The sequence below is a fragment of the Gopherus evgoodei genome, chromosome 2 (genome assembly GCF_007399415.2).
Source record: "Gopherus evgoodei ecotype Sinaloan lineage chromosome 2, rGopEvg1_v1.p, whole genome shotgun sequence".
NCBI classification, from domain to species: Eukaryota; Metazoa; Chordata; order Testudines; family Testudinidae; genus Gopherus; species Gopherus evgoodei.
Genome location: NC_044323.1, coordinates 234,749,962 through 234,770,273, shown reverse-complemented (window position 1 = coordinate 234,770,273; position 20,312 = coordinate 234,749,962). Strand labels below are relative to the sequence as shown.

Sequence of the window (20,312 nt, the reverse complement as noted above, 5' to 3'; positions counted from 1 at the left end):
AGAGTTTAAGCCTGGGCTTGAAACAGTTGTCCCTTTTACATGGCTACAAGTGCTGACTCACCTGTTGTCCTGCCAATGACATAGCTTCAGTGACTACATCCAAATGAACTCTACAGCAGGTGGCAAGTTGGAAAGTAGTGACACACTCAGTTCCAACCACTTGACACCAGAATAATGGTACTTAGAGCAAAACCATTAAGTATGTGATGTTTACATAAGTTACATGCAGTAGATACTCTATTACTCAAGCCTTCAAAACTGTGTCATCCAACCCTAATCCCAATCCTTCAGCTCCCTCCAACCCCTCTCTCTTTTCCTCATCCACAGTACTTTTGCTAAGAAAAGCTGGGCCCATGTATCATCTGACTGGCTTGTGTCCAAAGCATGTGAATTGAGAATCTGCAGTCTTAGGAATAACAATTTTTTCAGAGTGTTAATATTTTGAAGTATGTAAACCCTTCCAGTATGAGCTTTCACTTGATTTTTCAATTAAAGAACAAATTCATAAAAAAAAAACAAGTAACATTCCTTGTGGAAACAAGGAAGTTGTGGGAACTAGAGTTCCTATTACTTCATTTAAACATTAAAATGTCACTTAATTCCAGTCTCTCCCCACTAGACTCCTGCCCCATCCAACCTTCTGTTCCCTGACGGGCCCTCTGGAACTCTTGCCCCATCCAACCACCCCTTCTCCCTGTCCCCTGGAACCACTGTCCCTGACTGTTCCCCCATCCAACCCCCCCTCCTTCCTGACTGCCCCCCCAGGACTCCTCCCCCATTCAACCCCGACTGCCCCAACCCCTACCCATACCCCACCTCCAACCACCACCCCAACCCCCCCTGCCCTCTCTTCTACCTCCCCTGCTCCCTTACAGCGCTGCCTGGAGCACCAGTGGCTGGCGTAGGGTTACCAGACAGCAAATGTGAAAAATCAGGACAGGGGTGGGGGGTAATAGGAGTCTATACAAGAAAAAGACTCCAAAATCCAGACACTGATCACCCTAGGCTGGCAGCGCTGGAGGCGGGCCATGCCACCGCCACCATGCAGCTCAGAGCACTGGGTCAGCCCGGGCTCTGTAGCTGCGCTGCCCCGCCTCAGGAGCTCACAGCCCAGCCACCCACAGCATTGCATCAGTGGCAGAGTGAGCAAGCTAGCTGAGGCTGCAGGGTGAGGGGGGACAGCAGGGGAGGGGCTGGGGGCAAGCCTCATGGGCCAGGAGCTCAGGGGCCAGGCAGGACGGTCCCATGGATGGACGTGGCCTGCAGGCTGTAGTTTACCCACCTCTGCCTTAGAGACTAAAATTTATTTGGGTGTAAGCTTTCGTGGGCTAAAATCTACTTCATCAGAGGCAGGGAGTGGAAAATACAGTAGACAGGTATATATACACACAATACATGAAAAGATGACTCCCCACTTGGTAAGGCAACTCCCATCTTTTTGTGTATATATATACACACACACCTGTCTACTGTGTTTTCCACTCCCTGCCTCTGATGAAGTGAGTCATAGCCCACAAAAGCTTATGCCCAAATAAATTTTAGTCTAAGGTGCCACAAATATTCCTCATTGTTTTTGCTGATACAGACTAACATGGCTATCACTCTGAAACCTGTCACCATACAGGCTCAAGAGTTGCTTTTATTCAGAGATTCACCCTTTCAACTCAAAGGTGTTAAATGTCACAACTATCCAAAATCTTCTACAGCCCTCCCATAGAAATCAGATGAACATTTCTGCTGTTTCTAAAAAGGCTAAAACAGTAGAAGCCCCATACACACTAAGGAGTGCCAGAGAATGTTTTACAGTTAGAAAAAAATTTTTTTGGCAGATCACCTTTGAAATATTGCCCACGTTTCTCCAGAAAGAGAAAGCATGAGCACATGCTCTACAGCTAGGTGAAAATGTATAACTCCTGCACAGTCCAAATCAGTCAAGACCACAGTACAGTAGCAGTAAGGTTGAGTGCACATGTTATTTTAAATATACATTAGATCCCTTCTTATCCAAATTCTACCAGCTGGGGAACGGGAGTGGAGATGAACCTGTATCTCTTATCTTATTGGAACTCCACCTCCATCTAGCAGGGTGAGATACCATTTACTCTCTGGAGAGCAGAGCCCAATCTTGTTGGTGTAGGCAGCACTACCTGTTCTGCCACTAGCACACAATACAGCTACATGTTTTAAACTTGTAAAGGACCCCAGCTCAACTGCCGCAGGTCATTAGGGCTCCTGTCCCATCTCTCCCTCATGCCATTAAGGACCGTTCCCCCCCCCCCCCCCACACACACTCCCACTGACGAGCAGACAGCTTGACAAAGGCAGGTTTTATTGATAAATAGGAGGGCGGGAAAGGGCGCCCCAGGAGGGAAGATCCCTAGGCCTGGGGAGCAAGCCAGCCTCTGGGGTCCTTAGCAGCTACACACAGCACAGCTCAGTCCCATGCAGCCCCTGGGAACAGATGGAGGAGGCTCAGTGTCCCCCGAGCTCCCCAGAGGCCTCCCTGGAAGCTCAGTGTCCCCCACAGACCGCGGCAGGCCCCGTGTCCCTCCGGGCTCAGTGTCTGGCAGGAGGAGCCCTGCGCCCAGCTCAGCTCCTCTTTCTGCCCGCCGGGCGCCGCTGCTGCTGACGCCGGGCCCCGCCTTTCTTGCCCTTGCCGCCTCCCGGGCGCTGCCGGCCCCGCTTGCCCCGCTGCCCGCGCTTCTTGCCCTTGTCCGCGGCCGCCTGGGCGTCCTCCTCGCGCAGCTGCTTGTTGACGGCGCGTGTCAGGTCGAGCGGCGGCTTCTTGCTGCCCAGGCCCCGCAACAGCTCCAGCTGCCGGCTCCTCTCGGCCGCCAGGTCACCGAGCAGCGGCTCGAAGTGCCGCTTCTTGCCGCCCCTGGGCGGGGGCGCGGGCGGCTCCTTGGGCAGCCGGGGCTGGAAGCGGCCCAGGGAGGCGGTGGAAACGCGGGCCACTTGCGTGGCGCGGCCCAGCTCGGCGCGGCTCTGGTGGCCGGTGGGGTGGAGGCCGCGGCCGGGCAGGGCGCCCCGGGCGATGTTGCGGAGCCGGTTGAACTCGTTGCGCGCCACTTTCTCGCGCTTCTCGCGGAGCCGCTTGGCGAACTGGTCCTCGTTGGGGTCGGCGCCGGCCGGCACCTCGATGAGCCAGTCCCGGGCGGGGTCCCCGCCGGCCCGCTCGTAGCCCCAGCGCCGCCGCCACTGCTTGGCCGCCTCGTCCCACACCAGCGACGTGCGCTTGCGCCGCCGGATCCCCTTCAGCCGGGCGAACTGCTCCCAGCGGGTGGGCGGCCGCGGCCGCGGCAGGGGCTTCTCCCGGGGCAGGCGGTAGGAGGGCTCGGGCAGCTGCGCCACCAGCGGCCCCGTCGCCCCCTCGGCGCGCTCCGCCGGCAGCCCCCACAGCTGGGCCACCAGCAGCTGCGTGTTGTCCCGGGCCAGCGAGCGCAGGCGGCTCTCGCGCTGGGCCCCCGCGGCGCGCGGCATCGAGGGTGGCACGTTCCGGTCCAGCGCGAGCAGGTTCCCCAGGTCGAACTCCAGCTCCAGCTCCTTCTCCACCGCGACACTCGGGTGCGGCTCCGCCGCGCGCTGCTCCGCGCGAGCCAGCAGCTCCTCCACGCACAGCGCCGCCATGGCCGCGAGACACCGGCCAGCCGCACCCCACGTGCGGGAGGCTTCACCCGGCTGAAGAAAGGTTAAAGGGTTCGGTTCCGGCTGGCGTGGAGGCACCGGATATGCGTATGGCCCAATGGGCGCGCCCGTGAGCGGGAAGGCCCCTTTACCCAGAAAAACAACTCCCAGAATGCACTGTCTCCGGCTGTGCTTTTCTGCGTGGTAACGGTGCCGCGCTGCCCCCTGGGAGCTGTAGTGCTCTAGGGCTAGCTGCTCAGGCCAATAGTGTGTATTGCTGCTGGGATTTGTAGTCCGGCTTCCTGTCCTGGGTGCGTGTTGGGACCTGAAGTCTGGTCTCCGAGGGTTCGGGCTAGGAAAGCAGTGCATGACGGGATGCACAATCTGCGCAGCTTTGCTTGCTGGCTCCTGCTGGATGAAGGGGAGACTAAACCGTAACCCCCCCTTTGTGGTGGCTGCTTAGAGTTCTAAGAAAGGGGGGGGGGGGTGGCCATAGACTGCCTGTAAAGGCTGCATGGAAATGTCATTTTGGAGGCCTGGCAATTGGGAGCCAGAGCCTGGTTCTGTCTTAGTCTGCCCCAGATAGTCAGTAGGATTTATTCCTGGAGGTTTCAAAATCATCACATGACATAATCGTTAATTAAAGATTAATCTTTGATTCCTGGAGACTCGGCAAACCTACAATAGTACACACACAGGTGTGCTGTTATAGCTGCAACTGTATCTGCCGCATGCTTCCCTGAGGACTGTATCTGCTCTGCTAGTGCTGACCTAACATCACCTACACATTTTATCCTTTCTGGTCTGCCTCTCTAAATGGGTTTATCAAACTTTGTCGAAATATTTCTGCCTAAAAATGCATACATTTTCCAAGTCTTCACTTACTTAATTTTTAACATGTTCATTCCATGTATCACAACAAAAACATCTATCTATTCAAGCTCGCCCAGCCCATATTTACTTAGGGCCAAATTCTTCTGAGTTACACAAGTAAGATTCCATTGTAACAGTATCAGAAAGCTCATGCTCCAAAACGTCTGTTAGTCTATAAGGTGCCACAGGATTCTTTGCTGCTTTTACATTGTAACAGTGTAACTGAGAGCAGACTTTGGACCTAAAATCTGTGGCAGGATCCAAAATGAGGATGGGGAGGGTGAGGGAAGGAACGTGTAAAATAAATCAGGGTATACATGAACTACAGACACATGAAACACCACACACACTTCTTTTTGTAGATTAGAGGAAACTGCTCTGCTCATATTAAAAGGGAGTGACTGATCATTCTCCTTAATCTTTTTAAACAACCACTACTGGCATGCAGTTGGGCAGACTGGTGACAGGTAGTTCAGATTTGTCTTTCTTGTCCACCTTTCTGTCTTGCTGCTGTGAAAGTGATGTCGGGGATCTCTCTTATCCCAGCCGGCTCAGGTTTCGTTGTCTGACTGCAAAGAGACAGGCAATGACCAGCAAGAATCCAACTATCAAGTTCTTTATTGTAGCATACCGTACAACAGAGAACTGCCCATCTCACTCCATACAGAACCAGCCTCCCCTCTGCAGATGCAAACTATTTTTATTAGCCACTTGATTGCATCATCACTTAGGTCGTGTCGTCATTGTACCTTCCCAGCATACGTTCCCAGCATACAAGAGAGGAGCAAAGAACAACTGTTATGTCCTGATAACTTCATAGTTAGTACAAAAAAGAATACGTTACTTCAAAAAGTGTCTGCAAGCATTTTTTCCCAGCCTTTACAAGCATTCTCTTATCTAACAAGGTCAAGCAACCAAGCACCTGACTGTTTCAGCCAGTATATATATTTTTTCCAGTAGGCATTGCTAAGCAGAACAGAGCCATCGAGGCAAAATCATCAGTGAGTAGAAGATAATGGAAGTACTTATACTCTGCTAATGAAGAACAGAGTTTTTATCCTATGTTCTCAAAAAATAATTAGAAGAAACAGAAGATAGCCAATGCAAATTATTAGCGGCATGGTATAATTATGATGCAGTTTTCTTTCTTTTTAAATCAACCCACATACCACCTGACTGTTGCTCATATATCAAGTATGAGTAAGGCTGTGATTTAGTTATGGAGGTCATGGCCGTCATGGATTCCATGACTTTACCGGACCTTCATGACTTCTTTGGCTTCAGTTGTTAGGGGATGAAGCTGGGGCTTGAGGTGGGACTGTGTGCCCCTGCCCTGCAACTGGGGCTGTGTCATAAACAGATAGTTAAGGGTTAATAGAACAGGAGTACTTCCTGTCTCTTTTGCCTGTAAAGGGTTAACAAGTTCAGTGAGCCTGGCTGTCACCTGACCAGAGGACCAATCAGGGGACAGGATACTTTTAAATCTTGAGGGAGGGAAGTTTTTGTGTGTGCTGTTAGTTTTTGGTTGTTGTTCTCTCTGGTTTCTGAGAGTGACCAGACGTGCAACCAGGTTTCTCTCCAATCTCTCTGATACAGTCTCTTATATGTCCAGAATAGTGAGTACTAGGTAGATAAAGCGAGTTAGGGTTATGTTTGTTTTCTTTATTTGCAAATGTGTATTTGGCTGGAAGGAGTTCAAATTTGTATTTTGCTGAAAGGATTTTAATTTGTACTTGAATACTTAGGGTATTCCCAGTGGGAGGGTATTCCCAGTGTCTATATCTGAAAGACCCTGTAACATATTCCATCTTAAATTTACAAAGATAATTTTTACTGTTTTTCCTTCTTTAATTAAAAGCTTTTCTTGTTTAAGAACCTGATTGTTTTTTTATTCTGGTGAGACCCCAGGGGACTGGGTCTGGATTCACCAGGGATTTGGTGGGGAGAAAGGAGGGAAGGGGGAGAGAAAGGTTGATTTCTCTCTGTGTTAGGATTACTTTCTCTCTCAGGGAGAGTCTGGGAGGGGGAGGAAGAAGGAGAGGGGAAGGTGAATTTTCCTCTCTGTTTAAAGATTCAAGGAGTTTGAATCACAGTGATCTTCCAGGGTAATCCAGGGAGGGGAAGCCTGGGAGAGGCAACGGTTGGGGAAAGGGTTTTCTTTCCTTGTGTTAAGATCCAGAGGGTCTGGGTCTTGGGGTTCCCCAGGCAAGGTTTTGAGGGGACTAGAGTGTACCAGGCACTGGAATTCCTGGTTGGTGACAGTGCTACAGGTCCTAAGCTGGTAATCAAGCTTAGAGGAATTCATGCTGGTACCCCATCTTTTGGATGCTAAGGTTCAGAATGGGGAATTATACTATGACAGGCTGGAACCAGAAACCTGCAGCCCCTACCCTGCGGCTTGCAGCAGGGGCTGCAGCTGAGGTTGCACAACCCTGCCCCATGGTTGGGCTGTAGAGGAATTGTGCATCCACCTCGCAGCTTCCTAGGGCCATGCATTTCCCTTCTGACTGCACACCACAGTTGCCAACTTTGACATGGTAAATAAGCACTCCGACTTTCACAATAAGCCAAAAATCAAGCTAATCCCATTTCAAAACAAGGCCAAGACAAGCTAATCCCTAAGAACCCCAACACTCTATATATAACTGCATTTTTTCTGTGGCTTTGGCATGTCAGCTGCGCATCCCTATCCCACAGCTGCAGCCAGCTCCAGAGCGGGGAACTGTGCTCTGCCCTCCACTATGGTCACTGGAGCCCCCCCGGGACTCCACTTACTCCCGCCTCACCTAGCCCTGCTCCCAGTTATTTTTAGTAAAGTCACGGACAGGTCACAGGCTCACTGAATTTTTGTTTATTACTGATGACAAAATCTTAGCCTTAAGTAGGAGAACCACTGACATAGGAAATGTCCTGGGTATTTAAAAACAAATCAATGCCTCTCTGAACAATTTTCTTGGTTACCACAAGAGGGCACTATAATACATATAACATTGGGTTCACTTCCCAGGACAACTGGTGTTTTCAGCCAGAATTACAGATTTAAGTGACTTTAAGGAGAGTTCTCATCTTTTTGAAGGCTTATGGGCACTATTTCAGAAACATGGGACATATTTACATCTGGCTCCTGCACCAGAAAGTTCCATTGCCATGTTTTATTTTCATCTGTTTTACTAATGCTGTAAAGGATTAAACATTGGAGCAGATTCAGTGGCACACTTTGTTTTGTGCTGCTCCAATGACACAAAGCAGCCGTAAATCTGCCCTCATCAAGTTTATGGTTGTTTTGTATTGCTGGAACAGCACAGAGCACCGAAAGCATGCCAAATGGAATGGTAGCAAAGATCAGTTTGGAAAAAAAAATTGAATTCCTGAAGGCAAAAACTCCAGTTTTGGTAATTCCTATTTAGGATTTAATTCCAGCACTCCTATATGCTCCGAGTAGTATCTAGTGAAGTCAGTAGCTTGCTTATCCACTTCATTACACCAGTTTTACTCTGGTATGATTCCACTGCTGGAGCAACAAGGCTATTGCTTGAAATTCCCTATGTCTCACACACCTCTGACAATCATTTCAGCCTAGAGTTGCCAACTCTGACAGAAGCTATTGCAGGAGATTCCTCCCCCCCTAAACATGACATAATGTAATTTTCTTGAAATATTCTATTAAAATCTCCTGGATTGCTTTCAGTAGTCATCAGGAGATCAATGCTGATTCCAGGAGACTCCAGGTCAATCCTATAGGGTTGGTAACCCTATTCAGGGCCATCCAGAAGATTTAGGAGCCTGGGGCAAAGCAATTTCGGGGGGGCCCTTCCATAAAAAAAGTTGCAATACTATAGAAAACTATATTCTTGTGGGGGCCCCTGCAGGACCCAGGGCCTGGGGCAAATTGCCCCACTTGCCCCCAGCCTGGGCGGCCCTGACCCTATTTCAGCCCCTTGTGATTGTTGGCTGCCAATGTAACTTATGCCGGGGAGTAGACCTGGCACACAGCTCAGCGGTGCAAAGGTGACCTTTACACCCTCTTTTTCATCCTCCCTCTGGTTTGTGCTAAAGAAGTGGTTCAGTTTGTAAGTCTCTGAATACATGATTATACAGAAACCATCATAAGCACTTGTAGACAAGACCTTTTTCTATTTACAAAGAAATTACATGCCCAGCACATTATATGGAGCTTTGAAGTTGTGGCACAAATAGGTCTAAAAGTGTTGTAATAATTTTTTGTGGAAATAATACACCCCATGGTTTGGTAATAATACAAGTTTTTACAATGATCTAAATATGTATGTACCCAAAGGCTCTGAAGGAACAGTTTGAATCTTTTATATATCAACATTTAAATCACAGCAAAACTTCCTCTGACTCTAGTGCGGCCATAGACTTCAGTGGTGTCAGATTTCACTCCGTATACATTTTTATATAGTGATTCCTTAGTACTGCACATACCTGTTTCCTCTGTGTGGGATATATATCTGCTTAATTTACTGACGAAACCAAACTCTGAATGCTGCAAGCACTGAAGAACCTGTATAATGTAACTGAAGAGCAAGCTATATTCTACTCTGCCTCAAGTATCATCAACTAAATTGCTAGCTATTAAACCTCTGACTCCAGAATCTTTATTGGTTTTGATAGGGATGATGCAGACAGGAAAAAAGTTTGATTTTGTGATAGCAGGATGTGAGTGTAATCGTGGCTGTTGGAAAGATTGTAAACCAAATAAAATTGGAGAGTGGAAGTCATTGATGATGGCTTGGGAAAATATGAAACAATGAGATGTGATTTTTAGAGATGGTCGTTTTTTAACCACAACCACACTTTAATGTTAAGGTCATAACATAAAAACAAACACATAACTCCCCTTAAAGTGTATAGGAGCCCATCCATATCCAAGGGAAGAATCTGGCTTCTTATAAAAGAGGGATAGATAATCTTGTGGTTGAAGCATGGAAACGGCAGCTACGAGATGTGAATTCTAATCTCACTTTTCCCCACATTTCATGACAACTATATAGGCTTCTTGGGCAAGTTATTTAGGCAGAAATTTTCAGAGGTGCCCACTATTTTTAGGTGTCTCAGGTTTTAGGAGCCCAGCTTTAGAAACCTAAGTCTAATGTTCAGAGGCGCCGAGCACCGATAGCTCCTACTGATTACAACTGGAGTTGTAAGTACTCAGCACTTATGAAAATCAGGCCTTGGTGTCTCAAGTTGGGCATCCCAAACTTGGAGGCCCTCAAATTAATGGACACTACAAAATTTGGCCTCTCTCTGCCTGAGTTTCCCCAGCTGTTCCATGGGCATAATAATTGTTACTTCACAGAGTGTCGTGAAGCTTACTTTGTTATTGTTTGCTAAGTGCTCTGGGATTTTCAGGTTGTATTTAGATGCTATGGTGATTCTGGTTTATAGGTTTTTACTCACTTATCACCGTGATATATATCTGAACACTTGTACAAAACCCTAAGATAGACATAGACATACAAAATTAGACAGATGAGAAAGGTGGAAAATGCTATAGATATGAAAAGTTAATTGTAGTTTTTAAACACACTTTGTTATACGGATATATTGCAGTGGTTTCCTAGTCACTGAGGCTGGGATTTTCAGCAGACCTAATGGGGTTAGGCACCCAATTCTCATTGAAAGTCATTTGGAGTTGGGCAACTGATTCCCGTTGAAAATTCCAGGCTTATTTCACATATCAAGTCCAGTTTTTAGAGTTGGGCACCCATTTGGCAATTAGACATCTACACTAGATTGAGAATCTAGATGTAGAAATGAAAATGCACATGCAAAATTGGCTACCCTGCCTTAGACACCCATATTTAAAAAGTTTGGTCCACCATGGCCCTGATCTTGGGAAGTACTGAATGCCCCCAGCTCCCATTGTTTTTAATGGGAATTGAGGATATTCAGCATCTTGTAGGAAACATTCAGCAGTATACCGGACTGAACTCCAGATAAGCTACAACATCTAGGTTGTAGCTGAGGATTAATCTAGGGAGCAAAGTGTACCAGCCACAGGTAACAGATTCTTTACTCTTCCAGCTATGTAAGATATTAATTATGAGACTAGTGAAAACACACATAGAGACATTAAGTTTTTATTTAATACTTAGATACAAGAAATTATAGAAAAGTAAGAGAAGTACAGGAACATGGAGGTATTATAAAGCACTCTTTAGCCCCAGGCATTGCATTGTGAATGCTTACAGCTTAGGCTGGTACAAGATAAATCAATTCTGCAATGTTGACATGCTTACAAGCTGAGGGAAGCCAGTGGAGATGAAGATGAAACAAAGTAAGTGGAGAGTGCATCATAGGAGGAGGTGACAGTCCAGACTTCTGTCTTCTTATCATCCAATGGCCTATCTTTGGTGTATGCCAGGCATGGATGGCATGTCCCAGTTCCGGCTGTGCTTGCAGGATTATACCATCTGCCCCCCAAACAAAATGGCGTAGTGCGAGATCACGCCACATAGGGTGTAACACTGCCTGACTAAAAATGCCACACCATGCCACTGTTATCACCCCAGTGTTCCAGCTGGGGATTGGCTTGATATCCTTTTATACATCTTTTCCCATTCCACTCACATACATCCAGGACCACATCTGATCAAGTGTCAGTCCCTATTTATAACTGGAATTCCGGGAGACCAATTTTAGGGTTCTGGTTGTCCATATGTGTTATTCTGGTTGACTATAATTCCATTTCCAACTGTTAATCCAATCATTCATCTCAGTCCCTTTCCCAGTAGTTTTGATGTGTCAATGTGGTTAGCTCTGACTGCAAAAAGCCCTTAAGATGCTACCATCTGTTTATGGTTTACCTAGTTATCACAAAGTGCATTGCTAAACTATCACAGGATACATATTATTAACTTCTAGGCCTCACTATAAGCCCGTAATACTTAAGACCTATACCCGAGCCTGTTTTTTTAATAAATATATGTTGGTTCTTCTACCTGCTGTTACAGATTCAATAACTTTCATCATTATTTTATCCAAAACTATAGGCCCTCCAAGATCAGGTAAAGGGTCAATGGTCAAGAAAGGGTAAGATGATAAGATGTCAGCATCTGTTTTCCTGTGTTTTAAAATTTTTAGCATCAAACAGGAAGAGAAGAAAGGGATTATATAGCTTAATCTTGAATTTCTTTCTTTCTGTTGGATTGTGTTACAATTTGAAGATGCTATACAATAGGGCTTTTCTTGGTATAAATCATAATATTCATGTTCATTCTTTTTCCCCCTCTGGTGACACTCCACTAATTTAGAATTACTCTCCAAACTTTTGTCAGTTACCTCTGGAGGGCAGTAGATGTAGTTACAAGATGATTCAACCAATTCTTAAGCCTCCTCTGAGAATAGTACTAAGAGTATTTTTTTCAGGAAAGCTCAGTGTACCAGTAATTTAGTAAAATAGCAGAAAAGGGGCCCTTAAAATACATACACTCTCTCCAAATCATTGCTCTTTATTAAGTTAATGATTTTAATTCAATATTGCTTGAAGTAAAAGTTTACTTTTAAGGATTCCCTTATATGACAGACTTTATAAATACTATTTGCTCATTTGGATCTAGATTAAATGCTGAAATCTGTGGGCCAAATTCTGCGCTGCATAGCAACACTATCCTAATTTACTACATTGTACAGCTTCTAACACCAGGGGCCTGTAGATGCTACTGCAATCCAAATAAATAATAATAATGAATTTGGCTTTAGATAATACTTTTCCTGTTCAGCATAACCTCTAAGTACAAATATATTGACAGGCAAAAAAAAGTGGGCTATTGCAATTTAGATGATGATTTTGCCTGAGAAAGGACTGTAGGACTAGGTCTTAATCAGCACAAACAACAAAATATATTTGGGGCCAAAATTTGCTGTGATTTATACCCTCTTCAGTCTCCTTTGTTAATGGAGTTGCATAGGATATACATCAGTTCAGAATTTGGTCCTCATTATGGTCTGTAAAAAATGAGGATAATACTTCCCTACCTCACCGGGAGTGTTGTGAAGATAAACACGTTAAAAGATTGTGAAGCATTTTGCGATCTACTGATGAGAAGGGATATCTAAGAGCTAGGCCATTATTATTATTTTATATTTAAACTATCCCTGCAAACAGAATTACTGTATACACTATCAAGGCAGTGTGATCAGGGGGGAAATACATGCACAAGTCCAACACAAATAGCAAAATGTTCGTATGTGTGAGTGTACCTCCCACACGCTACTTTGATAACGTATCCTGTAGGTGTCCACGTAAAAGATACTAAGTGCTATGTCACCAATGTGATGTTTCAATTACATCAGTTACAGTCACTTGCTAACCTGTTTTCTGTTGACAATTATCAATGAAAGGAAAAAAACCTTTTGGCTTAAACCTTTTTACACACAGTATTGCAGCACTTTATGTGTTTAATCCCGGTTATTAGGCAGCAGACAAGCAGGGTTTCCATTCACAGACAACTTCAAGTGACTCATGGAAGATGAGAGTCATTTATGAACAGTTGTATGCTCTGGTACCAAGTATATAAGTTGTTCTCCACTTTAACACAAGAAGAGTTGTGTTAACACATAAGTTATCTGACTTTAAATTGCACAACCACCTAATAGCACTCAAACCAGCAGGGAGCTCTCTGCTCTGGCCAGCAGTCAGTGCTTTGCTTTCTGTTTAAAGGATGACACTTTGATCTAACAGCCAGCCCCCTCCACCCTGCCATAAAACATCAGCTATTCTGCACAGTAGTATTTATTCCACATTTCCCCTGTAGCATGCGTCTGTGTCTTGCATTGTGCTCATCTACTGCTCCATTCTGAGTGTACTGGCAGTACAGTAAAATGGACTAAAACCTCAGTATCTGAAGTGCTCTACACTGGTGCTTCAGAAATTGGAGTTCTAGCCACTTCACTTCATTCAGTCCCGGAACAGGAAGCACAAGCAGTGAGTAGTGGTGAATGGAGCAATACAAGTAGGGGGAGACAGAAGGTACATCTACAGTGCATGCTTCCGGCAGCATGTAGAGTACATACGTGGATACAGGTATACGGGTATAAATAGCAACGTAGATGGTGAGGCACAGCTTAGGCAAGCAAGACCCACCTGAAGCCTGTGAATATGTATCCAAGTACATACCCTATAGGGCTCTCTACTTGCCCAAGCCCTGCCTCCCTGTCTAGAAGGCCACTTTTAGCAATGTAGTGTCCCACTACCTCCCCCTTGCTGGAGCCTTCTCCAGGGAAAGACTCCAACAGTTGGGAAAGGAGAGGGAGAAAGACCTCAGGCTGAGGAGAAAGACCCAGCCACAGTAAAAACCTCTAGCAGCAGGAAGCTGTCATGTACTTCTGTGCCAGATATGCACTGGCTACAAAGCTTGCTTATACACACCACATGTGTTCATTATAAAATCTGTTAATGCTCTGCCCTGGCTAAGGTTAGCTTTAAATAATGTATTTTACACACAGTGCCACCTAGTGGCTGAACAGTATAATGCCTTTTAGCATTTTATGCCAGAGCCTTTCTCTGATACAGGCAGGTTTGCACCACTGTGTGGCTGCAATAGGCTTTTCACCACGGCATGTAGCTACACGTACCCTACATGCCACCACCTTTTTGTTCTGTGTTTGTACAGCAGCTACCACATTAGCACCAGGGGGTACATGACTACAGCAATACAAATAATACATAAATAAATATGTAATATACAATCTCTTTGTAGCTTGCAACAGCATTGAGTACAAATAAAACATCTCCTGAGGATACAGTTGGAGTAGATAGCTCAGCATTACAATGACTCCATTCATTCTTCTCAGACAGGATGCAGCGATTGGTGATGGGTCCTCCCCTCCACCCCACTCCCCTGTAATTTATGCAGAGACCTATTCTTTTCAGTTTCCATCTGAGCCCACTGGGAGAGGTTGTGAGATGCCATGGGCAACACCCAGCTGTATATTTCCTTCTTAACAAACACAACCAACTCCATCATCAAGGTGCGAAAAAGCCATAGCGTCCCCTTTCTGTCACCATCTTGCAGTCACTCAGATTTATAACCTGAATGTCAACTTTGCCTCTGCTCTCTCAGACCTTGAATCCATCCCCAATAAGCAAAGCACTTCCTTAAGCACATCTATAACTTCTTTGCTGAAGAGAGATGGATTTAGAACATGCCTAAATGCTCTGCTCAAGCTGTGCCTCTGAACTCCCTCAGCTAGGCTATGTCCAAATCTCCTGCTCCTACCTCCATAACATTTGCAAAATCTGGCCTCTATCCATACAGCTAAACTTCTCTTCCATGGCATTGCCATCTCCTTTTAACTACTGCAGCTTTCTTCTCTCTGACATTCCCAAGAACCACCTTGTTCCCATCAAGTCCATCCAAAATACTGCTTCTAAGATATTCGTCTCAGCCCGTCATTCTGATCCTGTTACTCCTTATTGCCTTTTAATCCTCCACTGCATTCAGTTCAAATTTCATGTCCTCATGTGTAACCCTCTTGCCAGTCAGAGTTGGCAGAAACAAGAGGCAGGTTCAGTATCCAGGGGTTCCTTTTCAACAATACAACACAAACCTGGCTTGAGCCCCCACCCAGTGACCTAAGACAATTACACACCATCCTCTGGGTGCCTCTAAGAGGCAATACTTCCTCTCTCACAAGCACAGAGTCTGAGTGTAACATAAGCTTTTAATAAAAGGAGGGAAGTAACTCAGCACTAATTTGGGAAAACACTGCAACTAGGGTTCATAAACATAAACCATGAGCAAAAGACCACTCCCAAGCAAAAGACCACTCCCAATAGGCTTGTATGGACCGGTACGGCGTACCAGTAAAAAACCGGTACTGGCCTGTATGCACCCGACATTAAAGTGCTGCCGCGGCAATGCTTTAACATCACTGCCCTTTTTGCACCCCCCTGTCAGTGGCCCTGCCCTGACCCGGAGCTCTCAGCTGCTGCCTATATGGTTGGCTGTGTAACGGCTCTTACCAGTACACCGGACTGTATCATACCAACTTACTTTCACCTCTGTCCACCACCAGCCACAATTGATCATTTGGGCAAGCAATCCCACCATGCTGAGCACCTAGACAAGGTGGGTGTGCCCATGCAAACAAGATCATCTCCTGAATTCCTTTTCCACAGCTCACCACTAGATGTTAGGGGAGGGCTCATTCAGACTCTGCTTACACATGTATAAGGCCCTTCACAACTCAGCACCTCCCTACTTATCTACTCCTGTATCTTATGCCCCTCCATCTCCCTCCATCCGCCACTGAGCACTGGGCTGTGCATGTCACCTAATTAACTCAATAGGGCACTGACCCAGGTGTTAGGGAACCCGGGTTCTATTATCACCACATGCACTGACTTGCTGGAAAATCTTGGGCAAGTTGCTTAGCCTCTCCATGCGGTAAGTGTGGATGCACCAATACATGTGAAATATGACTGAATTAAGCTTACAACTCAACCACGTTTGTTGCTATGATGTGACTTGGCACTCTGCGCCTATCTTCTTGTATAAATTGCTCTGACCCCCTGGTCTGTAACCACCGCTGTGTACTTTATTTGTATTTTATCAGCCACCACCCCCTTACAGTCCTGTGCAGAAATTCTTATTTCCAGTGTTATGCAATCATAAGAGAGGGAAGAGCTCTCCCTTTACTGTGGCTCTCCTGGCCTTTCTCTCTCTCTTCTTCTCCCCTCAATCTTCCTTCCCGTGCTCTTTTTCTACTAGGGCAATTAATGGCCTAATTAGCTCCTTAACTGTCCCCAACCCAGGCTGATCTAATAATTAGCCACTCTTTCCCTCAGCTAGGCCTTCTCTGGGGGAACAATTGGATTTACAGTGACCAGAGTGCTGGTTCAAAGGCTTGGTCTCAGCACTCTGACACAGTTGCACTTATATCAGATGAGAGGGTCACAAACTAGTTACAAAGCCCTGGTTGTACATGGAGTGCAAATAGAGCTATAGATTGGAAAGCAGTTGTTTTTACTTACCTGGAAAGTCTTTGCTTTTCTGTATTTTTCATGCTACATCAATGACACCACAAATGTGTCCAGGCATAGAGAATATAGCAAAGGAGAAGGGAAGCCAAATGGAAAAGTACTTTATAAAAGAGTTGAAAAGGATCAGTAGGGGAGGAGGAAGAGAACAACATCTCCTAAAAATGAATGGTTTGAATGATTGCAGCATTTCCTTCATTCCAATTTACTCAAGCTGTGCAAAACAGCCCTAACTAGAGAACATTCTCATTATGTTTTCGCTGATTAGTGCAGGGGGGGAAAAGCTGTAGTTGGTATGGGAGCGGTTGTGGCTATTCAGAAATCTTGGTATGCAGTTTTATTCACACTACGGGTTATTATGATGGGGAAATTACCTGATACTAACCCGGTCTTCTAAATTAATCCTCTAAACTCAAGCAACTGAGTAAAGAGAAAAATAAATGGATACTATCAATCTCTCACTTGCTAAAAACTATAGTTTCAGATTGGAAATTTACTGATCCATGTTTGTAATCTTAATGGATTCAACTGTCCTCAGTGCTTCATAAGAAATAACTGCTGTATGTATGTATGCATGCATAGACACAGGCATCATAGGAAATTTATATCGACACTACAAACTTAAACACTGCAATTTGAGGTTCTTTGGAAACAATTTATAGTATTGTTTTATACATTCACATGTGATGTTCACCTATTGTATTAAACATAGCACTGTAGATTGTAAATTTTTAAGGAAACGTTTGTAAGCCTGAGCTTCCCCATTAAGGCCCACATTCAGCAAGGTCCTTATGCATGTGCTTAACTTTAAGCACATGGGTAGTGCCTTTGATTTCAAAGAGATTATTTACCTGTTTACAGTTAAGCACATGCTTACACATCTTAGTGAATCAGGCCCTCAATCCCTCTCTTTTGGAAACCCTGATTATGTGTTCCATGACATATGTAGATGTAACTGAGCAAAACACAGCCCAAGATCTTTATCTGATTTTCTTTATTATCATTCTGTAAAATTCAACTAAATTATTACAAACCTGCCCCTCCATGCAAATGTCTGAGATAGTCAGGTCCCAGAATAAGCTGCCCTAAATCTTCCATTCTGCCCTCTTTCCAGGGCCATATTATAGCATTGATTCTTAAGCTGAAGTTCCCATCAGCATAGGAGTTCTGCCTAAAAATTAATGGCATGATCTAGCCTTTGCCCCATGGGATCCAGAAGTCAAATATTACTTTTAGGTACACCAGTACATAGGGTAGCCCCAGTGAAATGAGTGTAGCTAAGCCGGGTTTCACTTCAGTGTACATGAGAGCATTCTCATTTGGTACCGTTGTCCATATGGTCTGCCAGGAGGTAATCTGGGGCTTTTGATGCAAAGATAAAAGATGACTAAAGCTAGGCTAGTGCTAACTAAGGGAACCAGTAGTAAGTTGTCTTCAGCTCTGTTATACCTCCAGCTCTCACTGAACTGACTGGAAAAATAACTGTTGTCTTCAGCCTTTATTGTAAGGGTGCCAAGCACAGGCCTACCTTTAAGCACATGAGCAATCTCATTGACTTCAAAGCTTATAGCTAGGTATGTGCTTAAGGACAGGTTGCCAGGTGTCCGGTTTTCAATGGACACAAGAGCAAATGGATATAAACTGTACACTAGGAAGTTTAGACTTGAAATTAGACAAAGGTTTCTAACCATTAGAGGAGTGAAGTTCTGGAACAGCCTTCCAAGGGGAGTAGTGGGGGCAAAAGACCTATCTGGCTTTAAGACTAAGCTTGATAAGTCTATGGAGGGGATGGTATGATGGGATAGCTTAATTTTGGCAATTAATTTGGCAATTGACCTTTGATTATCAGCAGGTAAGTATGCCCAGTGGTCTGTGATGGGATGTTAGATGGGATGGGATCTGAGTTACAACAGAGAATTCTTTCCTGGGTGCTGGCTGGTGAGTCTTGCCCACATGCTCAGGGTTTAACTGATCACCATATTTGGGGTCAGGAAGGAATTTTCCTTCAGGGCAGATTGGCAGAGGCCCTGGAGGTTTTTCGCCTTCCTCTGCAGCATGGGGCACGGGTCACTTGCTGGAGGATTCTCTGCAGCTTGAGGTCTTCAAACCACAATTTGAGGACTTCAGTAACTCAGACATAGGTTAGGGGTTTGTTACTGAAGTGGATGGGTGAGATTCTGTGGCCTTCATTGTGCAGGAGGTCAGACTAGATGATCATAATGGTCCCTTCTGACCTTAAAGTCTATGAGTCTATGAATCTATAAAAGGGACCTTCCCCAGCCTGGTGAAAATGAGTGAGTGAGTGAGGGTGGGAAAGAGCAAATGATGGAGGGAGGGGGGCGGGACCTCGGAGAAGGGGCTGAGCAAAGGTGTTTTGTTTTGTGTGATTAGAAAGTTGGCAACCCTAGGTCAAGCCCCCCTTGCCTGATTTTCAAAGGTGCTGAGCACCTGCAGCCATTAAGCCTTGATTCAGGCAAACTCACAGAAGTCAACAGATTTAAACACATGCTTATAATTAAGCACATACCTCTGTGCCCTCCTGAATTGGGGTCCTGTTGACTGTAGTGTGAACTGGGGCAGGGGTGCCGGAACAGGGGGCCATGGCTCCATCTCCCACTTTTTACTGGCTGTAAGGACGAGTGATGGGGGGAGAGGGCAGAGAGGAGTGAGCAGGGGGCAGGGTTTTAGGGGGGTAGAGCCAGCCTGGGGATGGGGCCTTGGGAGAAGGGGCAGTGTGAGTGTGAGGGCAAGAGGAGAAGGGGCAGTGTGGGGGTCTCAGGGGAAGGGGTGGTGTGGGGGCAAGGCATGGTTTAGGCACCGGTGGCCCCCCACTTTTAGAAAGCTTCCACCTCTCCTGAACTGGGGTTGCATTTTCTTTGAACAGCTCTAGTGCCCTGATGTTTGGAACCAGGGACTTGAAAAGTGGCAGAGGATGTCAGAGATGTGCCTTTTCTTTTTTTTCTTTTTTTTTGCCATCTGCATGAAAATCTGCCCAAATCCAGACTCTGAAAAAAAATCACCATTTGCACATGCTCAATAGAGACTTCTTTGGCTTTAGCAGTTAAAATCTCCAAGATTCTGTCCACACTGGGCAGGCTCCAGGCTAGGTCTGAGCAGGACATTTCCTGCAGTGCATCTGTGGGATGTGCCAGGGCCAAGGCACCTGAAGGGAAAGCTACGATCCTGTCTTTCCTGTGCTCTCAATGACTTCTCTGCTGGGCCCAGGCAACATGGAGGAGGAAGCTGCCTCATTCAAAGATAGGGGGGACAAGAGCAGAACCTCTCTATGTGGGGAGGGGCAAATTGGTACAAGGACAAGAGGGAAGGAGACTGAGATTGAGGCTGGTGGCAAGAAGGAATATGAGACTGGGAGTTAGTATGTATGGAGACTGGGGCAGACTAGGGAGACAGGGAGTACCGTGAAACAGAACTTGGGAGGTGACACAGAGACAGGACGAGGAGTCAAATGGGCAACTGAGACAGAGAACCAATGGGCTGTGAGGTATTGGTGAGAGGAGGCAGATTTGATGAGGAGCTAGGGTGCCAGGGGGAAACTGGGACTTGGGCTAAGAGACTGGGACAAGGGTGCAGAAGGGAAGAAGGAGAACTCTGAGATTGGATGAAGAACCAGGGGAGGGTAATTGGAACTGGAAAGGTTTGGATATGGGGAATATGTGTGGAAGGAGGTAAATGGAGACCAGGGTGGGGAAGAGAAACTGATTGGAGGAACCAGGAGAGGATGGGGACTGGAAATGGCTGGACAAGGAGATGGGGTTTGGGAGGTGGAAGTCTGAAGAGGTCAGACTAG

At 45.9% G+C, this 20,312-nt stretch overlaps 1 protein-coding gene across 1 annotated transcript; it reads right to left on the bottom strand.

The window, feature by feature from the left end:
• Window positions 1–2,308: 2,308 nt before the first annotated feature.
• RRS1 (ribosome biogenesis regulator 1 homolog) lies at window positions 2,309–3,778 on the bottom strand. Its single transcript, XM_030549576.1, has one exon. It carries the CDS (start codon window positions 3,625–3,627, stop codon window positions 2,590–2,592), a length of 1,038 nt encoding a protein of 345 aa, XP_030405436.1. The 5' UTR covers window positions 3,628–3,778; the 3' UTR covers window positions 2,309–2,589.
• Between the last annotated feature and the right edge of the window lie 16,534 nt (window positions 3,779–20,312).

What these genes read in the sequence shown, in the direction of transcription:
- RRS1 (XM_030549576.1), bottom strand. Translation starts at nt 3,627, where the DNA reads ATGGCGGCGCTGTGCGTGGAGGAGCTGCTGGCTCGCGCGGAGCAGCGC.